This window comes from Quercus suber, unplaced genomic scaffold (assembly GCF_002906115.3).
Source record: "Quercus suber isolate HL8 unplaced genomic scaffold, Cork oak 2.0 scaffold_964, whole genome shotgun sequence".
In the NCBI taxonomy this organism is placed as follows: domain Eukaryota; kingdom Viridiplantae; phylum Streptophyta; class Magnoliopsida; order Fagales; family Fagaceae; genus Quercus; species Quercus suber.
Genome location: NW_027070384.1, coordinates 70,789 through 86,515, shown reverse-complemented (window position 1 = coordinate 86,515; position 15,727 = coordinate 70,789). Strand labels below are relative to the sequence as shown.

At 37.5% G+C, this 15,727-nt stretch overlaps 2 protein-coding genes across 2 annotated transcripts; both read left to right on the top strand.

The window, feature by feature from the left end:
* The first annotated feature begins 6,060 nt into the window (after positions 1-6,060).
* Positions 6,061-8,384, top strand: LOC136065424 (protein EXECUTER 2, chloroplastic-like). The gene is made up of 6 exons (XM_065768570.1): positions 6,061-6,375; positions 6,837-6,963; positions 7,066-7,235; positions 7,359-7,433; positions 7,717-7,809; positions 7,907-8,384. Exons 1-6 carry the CDS (start codon positions 6,061-6,063, stop codon positions 8,006-8,008), a joined length of 882 nt encoding a protein of 293 aa, XP_065624642.1. The 3' UTR covers positions 8,009-8,384.
* Positions 8,385-11,178: 2,794 nt separating this feature from the next.
* Positions 11,179-13,736, top strand: LOC112040926 (CASP-like protein 4A3). Its single transcript, XM_024073853.2, has 3 exons — positions 11,179-11,997; positions 12,855-12,990; positions 13,381-13,736. Exons 1-3 carry the CDS (start codon positions 11,318-11,320, stop codon positions 13,573-13,575), a joined length of 1,011 nt encoding a protein of 336 aa, XP_023929621.1. The 5' UTR covers positions 11,179-11,317; the 3' UTR covers positions 13,576-13,736.
* Positions 13,737-15,727: the final 1,991 nt, after the last annotated feature.

The window sequence follows — 15,727 nt, the reverse complement described above, 5'->3', positions numbered from 1 at the left end:
TAAATGATTTTATTAATTATTGACTCACATAGCCACATTCATCCATGCATAAATAATACACTGTCTACTTAATCAATCAAATCCTTGAGCATCACTAACTTTACTATTTTTTTTTCCTTGACCGACTAACTTTATAACAATAAGTTATTAAAACATGTTAACAATACGCACACATGTAGCAATCCCCGCCTACACTGAAAACCAATTAGAGTTTTGATCTGATGATAAAGAACTATCATCAGAAGCGAACGCCATAGGCTAAAACTCTCTAAAAGAAACATTATAACAAAAAAATAGTGTACATAATTAGTATCAAACACTCACTTTCACACATATAATATAAATTTATAATAAAGAAAGATACTCACAACTCACAAACACTCACTTTTTACTCTTAGAGTTAGAGATACAAGACATATTCAGAGAGAGAAGAAAGATGAGATTAAATTTATGAGAGAGAGGGAGAGCGTGATCTGTAATTTGCGTTGTTGTTTGATTTTGAAATGAGCTAATATATGTTATTGTTTGATTTTGTGTTGGACTGATATGTGATCAGGGTGTGCAAGTGTACATAACACCACTAAGGCATGAGAGAATGCATATGTGGTTGAATTTGGACCTTACACATGGAACGGTTGTAAGTAAAGGAAGAGGAAGCGTTGGCTAAGGAATCTTGTTCTTGGTCTGTGCTAAAGGTATGACTTCCTTGGGAAGGAAGTAAGATATGCACTTGACATGGTACTCAAGCACTCACAAAAAGGGAGATAGTGACTTTCTAAGGTCAGACGCTATGAGGACACCCCTTATTGGTTGAATGCATGTTGGACCACCTCAAAGACATGTGTATCAATCATAGTACTCCCGATATCCCTCTCAATGTCTCGAAACTTGTTTCCCAAGTAGTGGCAAAGTCACCTACCCATGGGTTCCAGTGCCATGTTGGCACAATTCCTATCCTCTAGTCATTGAAGACCTTCAGCGTTCTTAGGTTGCTACGTGGGCAGAATTCTAGTACCTATGTCAGGAGACAACTATACCTCAATCCCCTCAAGGTGGTCAAGGTCCTTAGGGATCTCCTTACTTGACCAAGGAAGGCATATCCGCTAATTTTTTTTAAAGCTAAGAAGTTGGAGAGTGTTGTTTATGTTGATACCAAACCTCCTTACCCTGCTAACTACACTCCTCCTATGTTTCCTAAGTATCATGGCATGACAGGGAATGCTAGAAAGCATAGCAGGCAGTATGTAGACGCGTTGATGGCTTAGTCCCATGACCATGAGTTGAGTCTCAAGGAGTTCTCTAAGTCTTTAGAAGGACGTGTTTTTACTTGGTACACTAGTCTTGCACTAGGATCGGTTCTGAGTTTAGAATGACATGGAAATGTAGTTCATGAACAAGTTCTTTACTTTAGAGGAAAAGCTCACGTTGTTAGATCTATATCAAGAAAAGCAAACGGTGTCTGAAGGGTTGCTAGAGTATATTTGTAGATTCAGAGACCTTTCTTTACTGTGTTATGACCTGTAGAGCAGGATAGGCTGGTGGATGTTTGTATTGCAGGTATGCTATATGAATATCAGCCTTATCATGAAAATTTACAGATTTCTAGCTTTACAAGGCTTGTAGATGGTGCAAGAAGAATAAGTATGTTTGTGAGGAAGCCTTCAAAGGGTTCAACTTCACAAGTGTAAGTACGCCTAGATAGCCTTAGAGGAGAGAAACCAAGAAGGTGGAAATCGCTATGGCAGAGGAATCTAAGAAAGTAGTCAAAGGTAAGAAGAGAGAGAGAGGTGACATTCCTCCTCCTTTTACTTTTTCCACTAAAGAGTTATATAGCATCCTAGAAGCTTGGCCAAAGGATGGTGTAGTGGTGTTACCTGAATCCAAACGTGAGCCCACAGAAGAAGAAAAGTGAAATCCACTTTATTGTAGGTATCATAGGAGATGTGACCATCATACCATGGATTGCTATGCTTTGAGGAATATCTTCCATGATAGGGTAGCTAAGGGAGACTTAGTTGTCAAAGCTGGGAAGAAGGCTGACCTGAGGATACGTAGACCAGAGGTGGCAATGAATTTCTTTATGGGTCGTGAAGATCCAATGGAAGAAGAAGCAAAGAACATGGCTAGCAGTAGCTCAACACCTCCACCTTTGGTAGATGAAGAAATGGCAACAAGAATTCTGCAAGAAGATAAGATACATGCCTTTCTTGAAGGAATAAGGCTTAGGCCAATGGCTAGAAGAGAGGCAGCCCAAGCTTTGACTAGGGTGATGGAAAGGAATCATGAGGTGGCAGCTGTTGAAGGAAGTTTAATGCAAGTGGCATACCAAGAAGCAAATGATTCAATCACCTTCTCTAGTAAAGATCTAGCCAACCAAGTTGTTGATGGCGATAGACCTTTATATTCCACTAACTTTTTGGGTGCATCTTGAATCAAAAAGGCCTTGGTAGACACTGCCACCTCAGGGTATTCCGAGAGAAAGAATCATTCTAGAGCCATTACAGGTAGCAGAAATAAGAGCCTTACAGCAGAGTACTCTAGGGCACGTGTCCCTGGATCTTAAGGTTGGGCGAATTCGCGCACCCACTCTCATGTATGTAATGGAGGGAAGTACATCCTATCATATCATTTTAGGTCGTCCATGGCTAAAGGCATATAAAGCTGTGGCTTCCACATACCATCAATGTGTAAAGGTTGTTTGGAGGAATAAGCAAGTAGTTATTGAGGCCACTAGGATGCCTTTTGATTGAGCGAACTTCATTTTGCTAAGGCAGCTTTATATCAAGAGTATGAGCTTGAGGGTGAAATAGAATTCTTCCTTTTAATCCTATTGCTTTGCAAGTGGAGGAGGAAGATAATGGTGAAGTTGTAGAGCTAGAAAGGCCTTCCAAGATAAGACGAATCACTGGGCTTGATAGCCGGGTGGTATATGAGTTTCAACAGTTAAGGGAAAGGGATGAAGAGGATGGCAAGCCTAATTCCCTTAATCTGGTACAATAGCTAGAAGAAGTTCACGTAGCTGAGGAACCAGTGAAAGAAACTCTTGAGTACATGAACAACATTGTTAAGAATGTGAGAGAAGAACTTGTTGAGATTGATCTTGTTTGTTTTTAGACCCCTTAGAACACAACTGAATTAACTTAGTTAATTAGCCAAGTGATTACTTAGTCAAATTATCAAATCTAGGTTAACACAAATATATCATATCAATGAAAAGTGTGGAAAATAAAGAACACAAAGATATGATAACCTAGGAAAACCAAACTGGTAAAAAACCTGGGGAGGATTTAACCTAACTATCCTCAAGGTAAACCAGCAAAACCACTTTGAAAGAATTGAAGTTTGTACAATAGCGACTTAGACTACTAACATCCTATTGCTACCTCAAGTAGAAAACTTACTACCACGACCCCATGATAGCTCCGAGTTCACGGACTACTTCTTTTTTTGGCCTTTGCAAAACAGAAACACCCATGTTTGTGACTTTGAGATACCACTCAAAGGTTTAGCAATACAAACTCTCCTATTTGTGACTCTAAGACCACCCTTGAAGGTTTAGATCATTAGCACCTTTGATGACTAGAGAAGGCATCAACTTCTGACAGGAATTTAGACCCCTTAAACAACCAGATTGCGTAGCCTAGATTAATTAGCCAAGTTGTTACTTAGACAAATTAAGCAATTCTAGGTTAAAACAATCCAAACAATCATATCAAGAATATAAAGCAGCGGAAAATAAATAACACAAGATATGATCACCCAGGAAACCACACGGTAAAAACCTGGGGAGGATTTGACCCATCGATCCTCAAGGCATAACAGAATTCACTATGAAAGAATTGAAGTTCTTACAAAAGGACTACAAGCTCCCCGCTCGACCTCCTAATGCTACCCACCAGTAGAACTTCCTGACACGACCACGCGCAGGCTCCGAATCCACGAACTACTTCTTTCTTGAATTCCTCAATCAGCTACAAGCTCCCCGCTTGCTTTTCTTTTAAGTTCCAATGGTTGCAATGGTAATGATCTTCAAGATGTTGAAATCATCTCTACCTTGAAAACCCTAAGTTTTGTGTAAAGGAAAGCTCCTCAAAGATCTCACAAGAGATTCACACAAAACAGCAATGTATGAGCAACAAAGCAATATGGACAACCTCCAAAAACGTGGCTAGGGTTTAGTTTATATACCTAGGGTAAAAACATAAAACCCTAAACGTTTAATGAAGTAGGGTTGAGTTGGAAATTTTGCAGAAAAATCAACCTGTACGATTTTCGATCGATCGAGTCTATTCTTCGATCGATCGAGCCAGGCCAAAAGTCCTAAGAACTTCTGCAGCCACTCGATTCCAACTTTACAATATTAAACCAACTTTGAGCAAGTCTAAATAAGACTAAATACAATGTTTTGATCATGATTTGCCAACATTACAAATTAGAGTTCTAAATACATAAAATCCTAAGACATTAGAACCTAACAAACTCCCCCTTTGGCAATCTGTGACAAAACCCTAATTAACAGCTCAAAGTTTTACAAATAAAAAGCCCTTTACAAAGATAATGCTCATAAATTCAAATTCAGCCTAACTACTATCCATCAGTTGCAAGTGTAGATAGTAGCTTAGTTGAATCAACTTGTATAATCCTGAAATACTCAACAAACGCATAAACGCATGTGTGACAGAAAAGAGTAAAACAACAGGTATAACATTCTTGTAAGATTCACAAAACACAAAATAAAGACATATAAGAATGATTAACTTATAAATATAAATCAATACGCAGTGAATCACAAAGCAACAAGAATCAATAAAAATAACATGTATATCAATCAATGTTACTCCCCCTAACATGAATTTCCCCAAAAATGATATACAAAGTGAAGCACCTAGATACAATCTAAAAACTCCACAAGCTCCTCAAAGCAAAAAATCTCCCTCTAACTACAAAAACTCCTCTAGAAGACAAAACTCCACTCCCCCTTTTTGTGACGGAATGCAAAGGACAATCACAAGTCGCCATCAAAAGGAGGTGGTGAGGGTGAATGAAGACGCGCAAAATTAGCTCGTAGAGCACGAATCTCGTCTAGCAAGTCCACCAAAATCTGACCATGAGCCGCCTGAACGGTCATGACAGTCTCCAAAGTACGACGAACATCGAAGTCGGCCGAAGGAGGTGGAGGAACATCAGCAGCAGCAGCATCATCACCAACTGGATTAGGAATATCCTTACCAGCAAGACTTGTAGAAGAAGAAGGAGGAGGTGCGCTACTAGAGGGCTCAGACCTAGGGTGTTTAGAGCCAGCTCGAAGATGAGCGGCCCTCTGTCTAAGAAAAGACGCACCTATAGGAGCTATCACATGAACGGGCTCAGAGGAAGGAAAGCCATTAAGATCAAGATAGAGAAGAATCCTATGAATGAAAATAGGATGTACAAGAGCATGAGTAGTAGATGAACTCCTATAAACATCGTTCAAATAACGAAGAAAAAGATGGGGAAAACTAATAGGAGCATCAGTAACCAGAGCGTACAGAAATACACACCTCTCAAGAGGAATAGTGTGAACATGGGAAATGGGCCAGATAGAATGACAAGCTATCCTAAGGAACATATAGTGTAACCCGGAGAGCTCAGCAGATGTGATCCGAGGATCAGAACCCCACTGGACAGTAGTACCAGTGATGTAAGACAAAACATCGCTAATCTCGGGAGACTCATCACATGGATAGACAGGATGCTGGACCAATGGTACCCCTAGAGCATCAGCCACTATCCGAGGAGTAATGGAGTACTCTACGCCTCGTATCCAACTCTTTACTAGAGTGTTGGAATCATAGATGCGGATAGAGATGTTCGAATAGAACTCTCTAATCAAGGCAGAAGGTGGAGGAGGATCAGAAACATCCACCAAGGGTAACCAGCCCCTACGCTCGAAATTTGCCCTAATGGCAGGATCAAGTTCATCTAACAGCACAGAATGCTCAGCCCATATCTTTCTCCTAATGTTTAGCTTCTCAAAAATCTCTTGGTTTTTCTCACTCGGAAACTTCTCACTATCAAAGGATGGAGGGGGTGAAGGAGAAGGTGAGGGAACATTCCTACNAGGATTTGGATATGAAACTTTTTATTGGTGGGGTTGTTCATAACAGTGATGATACTCCTAGCAAGGATGAGTATGTACGTCTTCCTGCCGAAATTAAAGATATGGAGAGAGATTCTTTTGTGCTACATATCCCTGGGAGAAGCTTAGATCATGATAATGGAGAAAGTAAAGTGTCCAGAGTCAAAGTGGCTGCTCTAGCAGCTCAAGGTGTCTCAGAACTTATGCCTTCTGATGTTGCCAAGGCCTTTTGGAGTGCTGACAAAATTTCTCCAAAGGTAAGGTTGAGATTTAGGGAGTTTTATAGTAATTGAGATGTGGACATTATGTTTGTTGAATACTCTTCTTGTTATAAAGGATACTAGATTGGAACATAATAGGATATTGAGAAGCATTTATTTAGTACTCATAAATATTGGGAAGACTTAGTTTGGATGATTTCTTGTTATGCATCGTAAGTATGTGTTTTAAATTAAGAAAATGCCTTCATTGGTTGTAATTGAGGTTGTCCGCATGTTGGTGCATTTTTTTGGTCCAGATTGAAATCAAAAGGAAACACTGAAATTCCATTAAATTAATAAAAACACTGTAATTTTGCCTTTTGGATAGGTTTATCCCCCCCCCCAAAGTTTTTGCTCTACGTTACTTTTGGTTGCAATGGTATGTTTTCACTGACAGTAAGAATGCAATGGTATGTTTTCACTGACAGTAAGTATACTAATTCTTAACTTAATTTTAGGTTTCCAGAAATGTGCGTGAAATTGTCAAACTTGCTGTTAGTCAAGCACAAAAGCGCAGCATATTATCGGAGTATACAACTTTTAATCGGATTACTACTTCCAGAGGAGATTTAGACCCTTTTTCAGGTGACTTTACATTTATCCATTTTCTTTCTTTCTTTCTTTGTTGCCCTTGAAATTCAATTAAAGCACATCTTTCGTTGCTGTAACTGGCTTGTTGAAGTGTAGGCCTGTATGTTGGTGCATTTGGCCCTTATGGCACTGAGGTGGTACAGTTGCAGCGTAAATATGGTCAGTGGAATGGTGGGGATGATGAAGACAAGTCTTCAGATATGGAGTTTTTCGAATATGTAGAGGCAGTGAAGCTAACTGGGGATCTTAACGTACCTGCTGGCCAGGTTTGTGGCTTTAAATTTCTTGATGGTTATATGGTTATGCTGGCTTGGTTTTTGTATGCAATTGCCCATATAAACACAGTAAAGGATATTATAATACTAGCTTTGTAGTTTTTGTGTGTCTAGGTGACATTTCGTGCTAAAATTGGGAGAGGAAATCGCTCGTCCAACCGTGGGATGTATCCAGATGAATTAGGAGTGGTAATTATACTTGCAATTAGATAGCTCTCTCTCTCTCTCTCTCTCTCTCTCTCTCTCTGTGTATGTGCACACACGTGCATGCATGCATGCATCTGCAATGATATGTACTTGATTCTCATTGATTCTGAAACCAAGCACTAGAGATCCTCAACCATGTATTTGGTGCTACGGAAATGCATTTGTGACGTGTATCATTGCATATACCCTCTCTTTAGGCTGCACAAAATCTGTTCACCTTGGACCTTTCAGACACGCAACTGATTCTAAATGCTTATTTGACCAGGTTGCAAGTTTCAAGGGTCAAGGAAGGATAGCAGAATTTGGGTTCCGAAATCCACAATGGGTTGATGGAGAACTTCTCCAACTAAATGGCAAGGTAATGAAATTGTTGTGCTAGCATTTCTTCTCAGTACAAAATTTCTAACTATGACAAAAATGTTCAGCTGTGTTTTCTTCGTTGTGTTTTTATGTAGGGCATTGGTCCTTATGTCAAAGGCGCAGATCTTGGTTTCCTATATGTTGTCCCTGAACAGAGTTTTCTTGTGTTGTTCAACCGATTAAAGCTACCTGACTGAGCCATTAGATCGAGCTTTTAATGCTGAGAATATCCATACCATGTTTGAGCAGAGAAGGCAGTTTTAAACTCTCCTCTCCCCCCACCCCTCAACTCTTTTTTTTTTTTTTTTTTTTCCCTTTTTCATTTTTAGGGGTTTTTTCCCTCTTATTTTTTTAGCCTTCTTTTCAAAATTTTCTCATCTTTTTTGGCTTCTTTACTGAGCTGTATATCAGTTTTGCTGACCAACCAAATATAGAAAGGCGAAATGATTGTAATTACTAAGATAGTTTAAATGTGTTTGAGAGGAAGAGTTGTTCAGGATGCTGATTTGTGTAAGGATGTTATAGTTACTAAGCTAGTAAAATGGTAAAGGTAGATAACTGAGATTATTGTTAGCTATGAAGAGTTTTATTTTTGGGCCGTGAGGCATAGAAATGGCACTGGGTCGGTTTAGTGGGTTTTTTTGGTCCAATCCCACCCTAATAGTTAGTGATTGAGATTTTTATTAATGGGTGTGGGTTTAAATTTTTAAACCGGTTAGGGTATATTGGAAGGATTTCAATTTTTCACTTTAGGTATCCAACTCAACCTTAGGTAAGGATTCTTTTTCCTTGTACCCAAACAAATAAGAGAAGAAAGTTGCCATTATGCCTACCGATATCCAGTTGAATCCAACAAAAAAAAATTACGTGACAATCTCTTTTGGACTTAAAAATTTGTGTTACAAATGTTTAGTTGCAACTCACAAACTTACATAATTGGTCATTGACATCATGTTAAATTTAGATTGTGAAATATCATATGAATACTTGAAAAGTAATGAGGGAAAACTGTTAGTGTTTTCTTTTTGTTAATTAAGACATAAAGGTAAAATAATTAAAAATTTCTCAGTACCTGGAGAGAGAGTGGGTGATGCTTTTCTTGTTTCTTTTAGGTATATCCTATTTGAAACTTATAGGGGTATAAGGCTTTCACAAGTATCTTCTGGTTAGAGGCCAAGTAGCATTGTTTGGTGGGATGCTTCCTTTGATTTTGTATCTGACGCATGGATATGATTGACACTAAAGTGGGAGAATCTGTTCATATCAAGGGGCCAAAAAAAAAAAAAGTTGGAAGGAATTGGTGCTCTTTAATCTTTATAGCTTTATCATACAAGAAGAATAGCCCACTCTTAAAGCAACCCAAAAGAACAACCTTTACTTTTTTAGCTCAGAAAGTCTCCACTGAAAGCTTGTTGGGAATTATCTGTGGTCGAAGCAAAAAGAGTTCATTCTAGTATGAGTAATCTCACTATGGTGATAAGTGTGATCGGTGGAACATTACTTGAAGACTTTCACATTGGTCTATTATCGATACCATTTTTATTATACACTAATTACAATATATCACCATAATAATTGTGAAAAATATCGTAAATTTTTTGTGTGACTAAAATTATACTCCTTTGTATTTGCAATGTGTACTCAAATTATAAAATTTAGCAATTAATTTTTAGTTTAAAATTAATATGCAATGTCTACTCGTTGCATAAATCATTGTATAAATTAATATATAATCTTTATATAATCTTTCTTTTCTAAGTAAATAATAGTACGGGAGGGGGAGGAAGGGTCCAAAACCTAGACATCAGGCACCATAAAGAATGCCAATATTACTAGACTATCACTTGAATCTGGATAAATGATTTTTATTTTTATTTTTTACCTTAAATTATAAAGAAATAATAGCATTTTGTACCTCAAACAATAAAAATTATGAATTAATGCCTTTTTAATTAAAATAATAGTTTAAATAATGGATAGGAATTACAAAAGGATGATTATAGGAACGCAATTTAATATATTTCTAAAAGGGTTCAGTTAATGTATTTATTTTAGAAAACTTTTTATGAAAAATTGAAAAAAAATTATAAAATAGATTAAATTTTGTAAGGATGTGGTGTAAAACTCATTTTTACTCCTCCAATCCTGGCATGCCACATCATTTTATCATATATCTAAGAATAAGCACAACCACACACAATCAATTCTAATACCTATATATAAATCCAACCAAATCGGGAGTTTATTAAGATGTTTTTAGGTATGGTATGATGTATTAAAATTTAAATAAAATGTTGATGTAACAATTTCTTATTAGATGGTGTAAAACATAGGTTTTACACCCTATCCTTACTAAATTCATACTCCTTCTAAAATTACTAACATAGTAAGTTATGATCAAAGAATTTGGAGTACTTCGCTTTCATATTTGTCCACTACTAACTAATACCATTTTTTAATTAATTTATCATCACCACTTTATTAATACCAACCACACCCTATCATATTAACATTTATACACATTATAATACTTCTATATTTTATGATAGCTTTTTGGTTTTTAATGAATACTATATTTTATGATAGCTCAATACAACCACCAACTGTTGAAAAAAATAAGAATATCGAAATGACCTGGCGGCACTCCATTGGTTAACTAGTAACAAACAAGCAACCAAAAACAAAGCCACGTGCCATGTCCCCACACAGACCTAAGAGTAATCCTAATCCCACAACTTTTCCCCTAACTCGCGCGGCAAGTTGTTTGCGGGATAAGTCATGGGTGGGAAGCTGTGACTCTTTCATTTTACTTTATTACTTACAATTTACATGTTAACAAGTTATAGTAAAAGATATAATTTTCGTATTTTTGTAATGAGTAAGTCTACTATTATATTAATTTTCACAATTTTTATCAAAACTTACTTAACGAGTTGTAAGCGGTGAAAATAAAATGGTAGATCCATATTGACGTGAAACTAGTTATGGTGCTAGACTTGCTCTTTCATAAAACATGAAGCCTCTGTTTGGAAAATGCGTTTTGTGCGTTTTTTAGCACGTCAACAAGTTATAGTAAAATTTGTAAACTTCACATTTTCGTAATGAGTAAGTCTACTATACTAATTTTCACAACTTTGATCAAAACTTACTTATGTAATGAGTTGTAAACGGTGATAATAAAATGGTAGATCTATGTTGACGTGAAACTAGTTATGATGCTAGACTTGCTCTTTCATAAAACATGACGCCTTTGTTTGGAAAACGTATTTTGTGCGTTTTTTAATCGAAGTGTTACTATTTACATATTTAAAAATTATTTTACTATAATTTATAATTTTTAATAATAAATGGTATCTAAACAGACCTGAAAGTAAAGCTTCTCCCACTTTCACTTTCTCGCTCACTCAAACTTTCTTTTTCCGAGTCCCCAAACAGACACTTTCTTTTGCTTTTTCTCTCTCTTTCTTTCTCACTCGCCTTAAAATCAGAGAAAGCCAAAGCAAAGAATGGAAACTCAAACTCAAACTCAAAACCAAAAGCAAAGCCAAGAAGCAGCGCCACAGCAGCAGCAGCAGCAAAACCAGAAGAACAAGGCGAACATGAAGAAGTCTACGTCGAAAAACTCCGATTCATCGGCTCACTACAATGACTCGCCTCACTCGCCCCTCCGATTCCACTCGCCACTCCGATCCGAACTCGGCGACCCTCCCGAGACGCCTCCGTACCACTCTCCCGAGGCCTCACCGGAGAAGCCGCCGCCGGACTACTCCAAAGCCGTCGTCGCCGTCGACAAGTACACTCAGTTCTCTCCGCAACAGTCGACGCCGGAGAAGCCGAACCTCACTAACAGCAACAACAACAACAACAACAGCAACGCTGCGACGCAGACGGAGAAGTCGCCGTCGCCGTTGGTCGTGGTTAACAGGGCGATGAGGGAGGAGCCACCGATGTCAGTGGCGAAGGTAGGTCCCAGCGGCGGCGGAGTAGGGCGCGGAGTTGAGGATGGTCGGAGATCGGCACATATTTCGATGGTGAGGAGGACGAAGAGAGACATAATGGTGGGAAAAGCTGCGTTAGCGTTTAGGTTCAGTGAGATTGTGCTCTGTTTGATTTCGTTTTCGGTTATGGCCGCCGATAAAACTCAAGGTTGGAGCGGCGACTCCTTTGACCGTTACACGGAGTACAGGTCTCTCTCTCTCTCTCTCTCTAGTGTAATGGTTTTTCTTGTTTGATTTTGTTGCTAAGTTATACAGTTAAGCTAATAGTGATAATCAAAATTTTAGTGCTAATTATATCTTTGATTTGTGTTAGACCAAATAGTGTCTCTCATTGTCTTAAGTTTGTATACATAGATGCCAAGAGCCCTGTAGTGGTATTAAAAAAAAAATTGGGGCTCGAGACGGTTCTGTGTTTCGGGGTTTATATTATGAAGAGTGATTTTGGGACTTCTGAAGAGAGACTGATATGGTTATTGGTTTGTAGTGTATCTTTTCGGTTGGTGAGGTTCGATTGGTGTTCTTGTAGACTTTTGAGGCTTTGAACTAATGAATGTTGTTGTTGGCTAAATTGCTTAGTCCATTGGGGGTGAATAGCCCCTGGATTACCTGGTAATTGGTTTTGGCGGGTGGGGTTAGTTGCTCGTTGGAGTTTGATTGACAGTGAGGGTTGTTGTACAGCTACGTGCAACTAATCTGAGTGGAAGGAGCCTTAGAGCTTACATAGAAATCATTATGTCTCTTGTAGACATGGACCCAGTGATTCCATATCTTAAAGCATTACTTTCTGATTGATTAAAATTTAATATTTGAACAACTTATTGGATTCTCCTTAAAAAAATCATGCCTAAAATGACTTAGTAGTGCAACATAACTGCATTGTATGGATTTAATCTGCCAGAAATATTTGCTGATGTTTCCTTCTTCATCTTCTTCTTCGTCTTCCCCCCCCCCCCCCCCCCCCCCCCTTCCCAGTCCCAACCATTTTCTCACCTTATTTTCTTCTTCTGAGAGATTTGATGTGATTGTAGAGCTTATTTGTTTGCAGGTATTGTTTATCTGTGAATGTTATCGCATTTGTATATTCAGGGTTTCAAGCATTTGATCTAGCTTCCAATATGATCAGCGGGAAACATGTCATCCGCCACCACCTACGTCGCCACTTTACATTCTTCATGGATCAGGCAAGTAGTGTGTGTGACTTCCATTTCAGTACTGTCATGTTTTCTGCACAATGGCACCATGCAATATTGTAATCTTGTAATTTAGTTTAAACTTTGGTTTGACTTTTTGGGGCTTTCCATATCAGTACTGTCATATATCACTAGGATGTCACTACTTTACTATTTTAGTGCAGTAGACAATGAATCTTAGACATTATATGAGTTAGAAAAGCACCCTTGATTTGGTGGCAGTTGTTGCTGTTAGCTTGAGCATGATGTTTTAGCTTTAACTAATTTGGGTCTAAACACATTATGATATGATAAAGATGGTGGTTTGATTCAAAATCAGTTTACATTCTGAGCAACATGTGTTTGCGCTGGTAGGTAATACTTTGTTAATTTTATTTGCAGGTACTAGCTTATCTTCTCATATCAGCATCCTCATCAGCAGCAAGCCGGGTTGATGATTGGCAATCAAACTGGGGGAAAGATGAGTTCACAATAATGGCTAGTGCATCAGTTGGGATGGCCTTCCTGGCTTTTGTTGCATTTGCCTTTAGTTCCCTCATCTCTGGTTACTACCTGTTTGCACATGACTCTACATGATCTTGGAACGAGTTTTATGGTTCTTCTTCTTCTTCTTCTTCTTCTTTTTCCAATTTTTATGCTGTATTACGTATATTTATGTTGTACAGACAAACATAAAGTCATAGAATTGGTTTCTTCTTAATTGGATAAATAAAATAATGTAAAGAGTTGGGCTGCTTGATTTGGATTCTCAATGGCATCGAAAGTGAAACCATTCCAGTGTCTCACTAGAGATTGCATGTTTTTGACTGCATTGAACTATCCACTTCCTCTCAGGGTATATGGATCCCACAACTGTACATCAAATATATACACATCTTCTCTCACAAATTGTCCATTCATCGAATATACCTGCATCTTTTCTCGCCATGTGTGAATCTTACATGATTGTGGAGTCTTTACATTGTGAGAGGGATAATGCATTATCCAATCTATGAAATGACTTTGCACAATTTTAGCCATTACCTTGAAAGCAATTCATTCAATTAGTAAGAGTCCCATTAGTATGCATGAAAAAATGCACAGAAGGCAGAAGCATGGTGTTGTAAAAGACATTAGTCAAATAGTGTTTCATTGTACTTTTGTGGTAGTACTGACTCTTGACTAAACCATTTTACCCAAGAACCCTGTGTTCAAATCTCATAAAAAAAAATTGTCTGATCATGTTTCCTGCAATAAAATATGAACATGGTAAGCCGAACACTGTAAATTTTCAAGGCCTAGTTGGGTGACCAGATAGTGGAAAAAAAAAGCCCAAGAGAATTCTGAAAGTATTGGACTATTTTTATTGGAAAAGAAAAACTTTGAACTAGCAATGATTTCTTGAAGTAATTACTAGATAATTGTTCCAACTAGATAGGCTAGACTTTGTCAACTAAAAATTAGAGAGAATTGGTAAACTGCACTCAGGATATATTGGTTATAGGAAAAAAAAATTCCCTTGATCTGAAATGCAAGGAAAAGCTGGTAAAACTGTATAGTAATAGTAGTTCTTAACAAATATTCTTCAATGAATAGTTTTTCTTCTTGTCTTGCATTAAAGTACTGCAGGCTTTTACGTGAATTCTTTATAAATCTTTGTGTGGGTTTCATTATTTTTAACAAATATTCTTCAATTAATAGTTTTTCTTCTTGTCTTGCATTAAAGTACTGTTAGGTTTTACATGAATTCTTTATAATATTTAAAAATCCTTATGTGGGTTTCATTATTTTTAAACTGCAATGATTTAATGTATGTGTTATTAAAATTAAAATTTAAGGTTTAATTTGAAACTAATATGGAACTTTTGGATTTATTATGTATTTACTCAAATTTTTATGGACAGCAAGGAAGAAGAATTCCTTCAACCCATCACGTAACAGATAAAATTATGTGTTAAATTACATGATTTAACTCATTAAATCATGTAAACAAGACACGTGGCTATTTTAGTAAGTCCTGTGATGGTTCCCAAAAAAAAAAAAAGTTGTGAGTAGAAGTACATGAATTACCAACGTGTTTGGTGGCCTAGTAGAAGGGGTCTTGGGCCAACAAGACTTTACTGTGAAGAGTTTCTTGGGTTCAAGTCACCTCTCTCTCACTAATACTAATGTGTTAGTGCTCCTTATATTTCATCATAAATGAGATCTTAACCTAAGAGAGGTTAGAGACTACTATGAGTTAACGCTAGGTAAGGAAGCCACCTTGTACAGTGAATAGCAGTCCTTGAAAACCCTCCCCGCCCATCTATGGAAGTGAATAGAGAAACTTGGGCCAGCCATAGAAGCATAAAACATGTAGGCCTGAATAACAAGAATGGTTTTCTTAGGCCAAAACATAATATATTGAGTTTACTATGTCCTACCCGACTGTGCTAGCTTGCTTAGAAATTGCTGGAACAAAGTTGGGTCAGCTATATATATATATATATATATATTTTGTTGAAAAAGTACTTTATTGCTCAACCCGAAAAAGGGGAGAAACAAAAGAACTGGGCCAAATTTCATCTCTATCACAAGCCCGCAAAATTGAAGAAGGTAGATAAGAGATGGAGACTGGTCCAGTCAAACTTACAAAAGCTACCTATTGGGCCAAAAGATGGGCAGAGACATTGCCCTCTCTACAAACAAAAGAAAATTTTACATTGTTAAAGTACTTTACAAAATACAAAATATCATCACATAAAGATTT

Bases quoted from the DNA above. Each gene is read 5' to 3' on its own strand.
- LOC112040926 (XM_024073853.2), top strand. From the start codon at position 11,318: ATGGAAACTCAAACTCAAACTCAAAACCAAAAGCAAAGCCAAGAAGCA. The intron at 11,998-12,854 runs GTCTCTCTCTCT...ATTTGTTTGCAG, and splicing joins GACCGTTACACGGAGTACAG to GTATTGTTTATCTGTGAATG. The intron at 12,991-13,380 runs GCAAGTAGTGTG...TTTTATTTGCAG, and splicing joins TTACATTCTTCATGGATCAG to GTACTAGCTTATCTTCTCAT.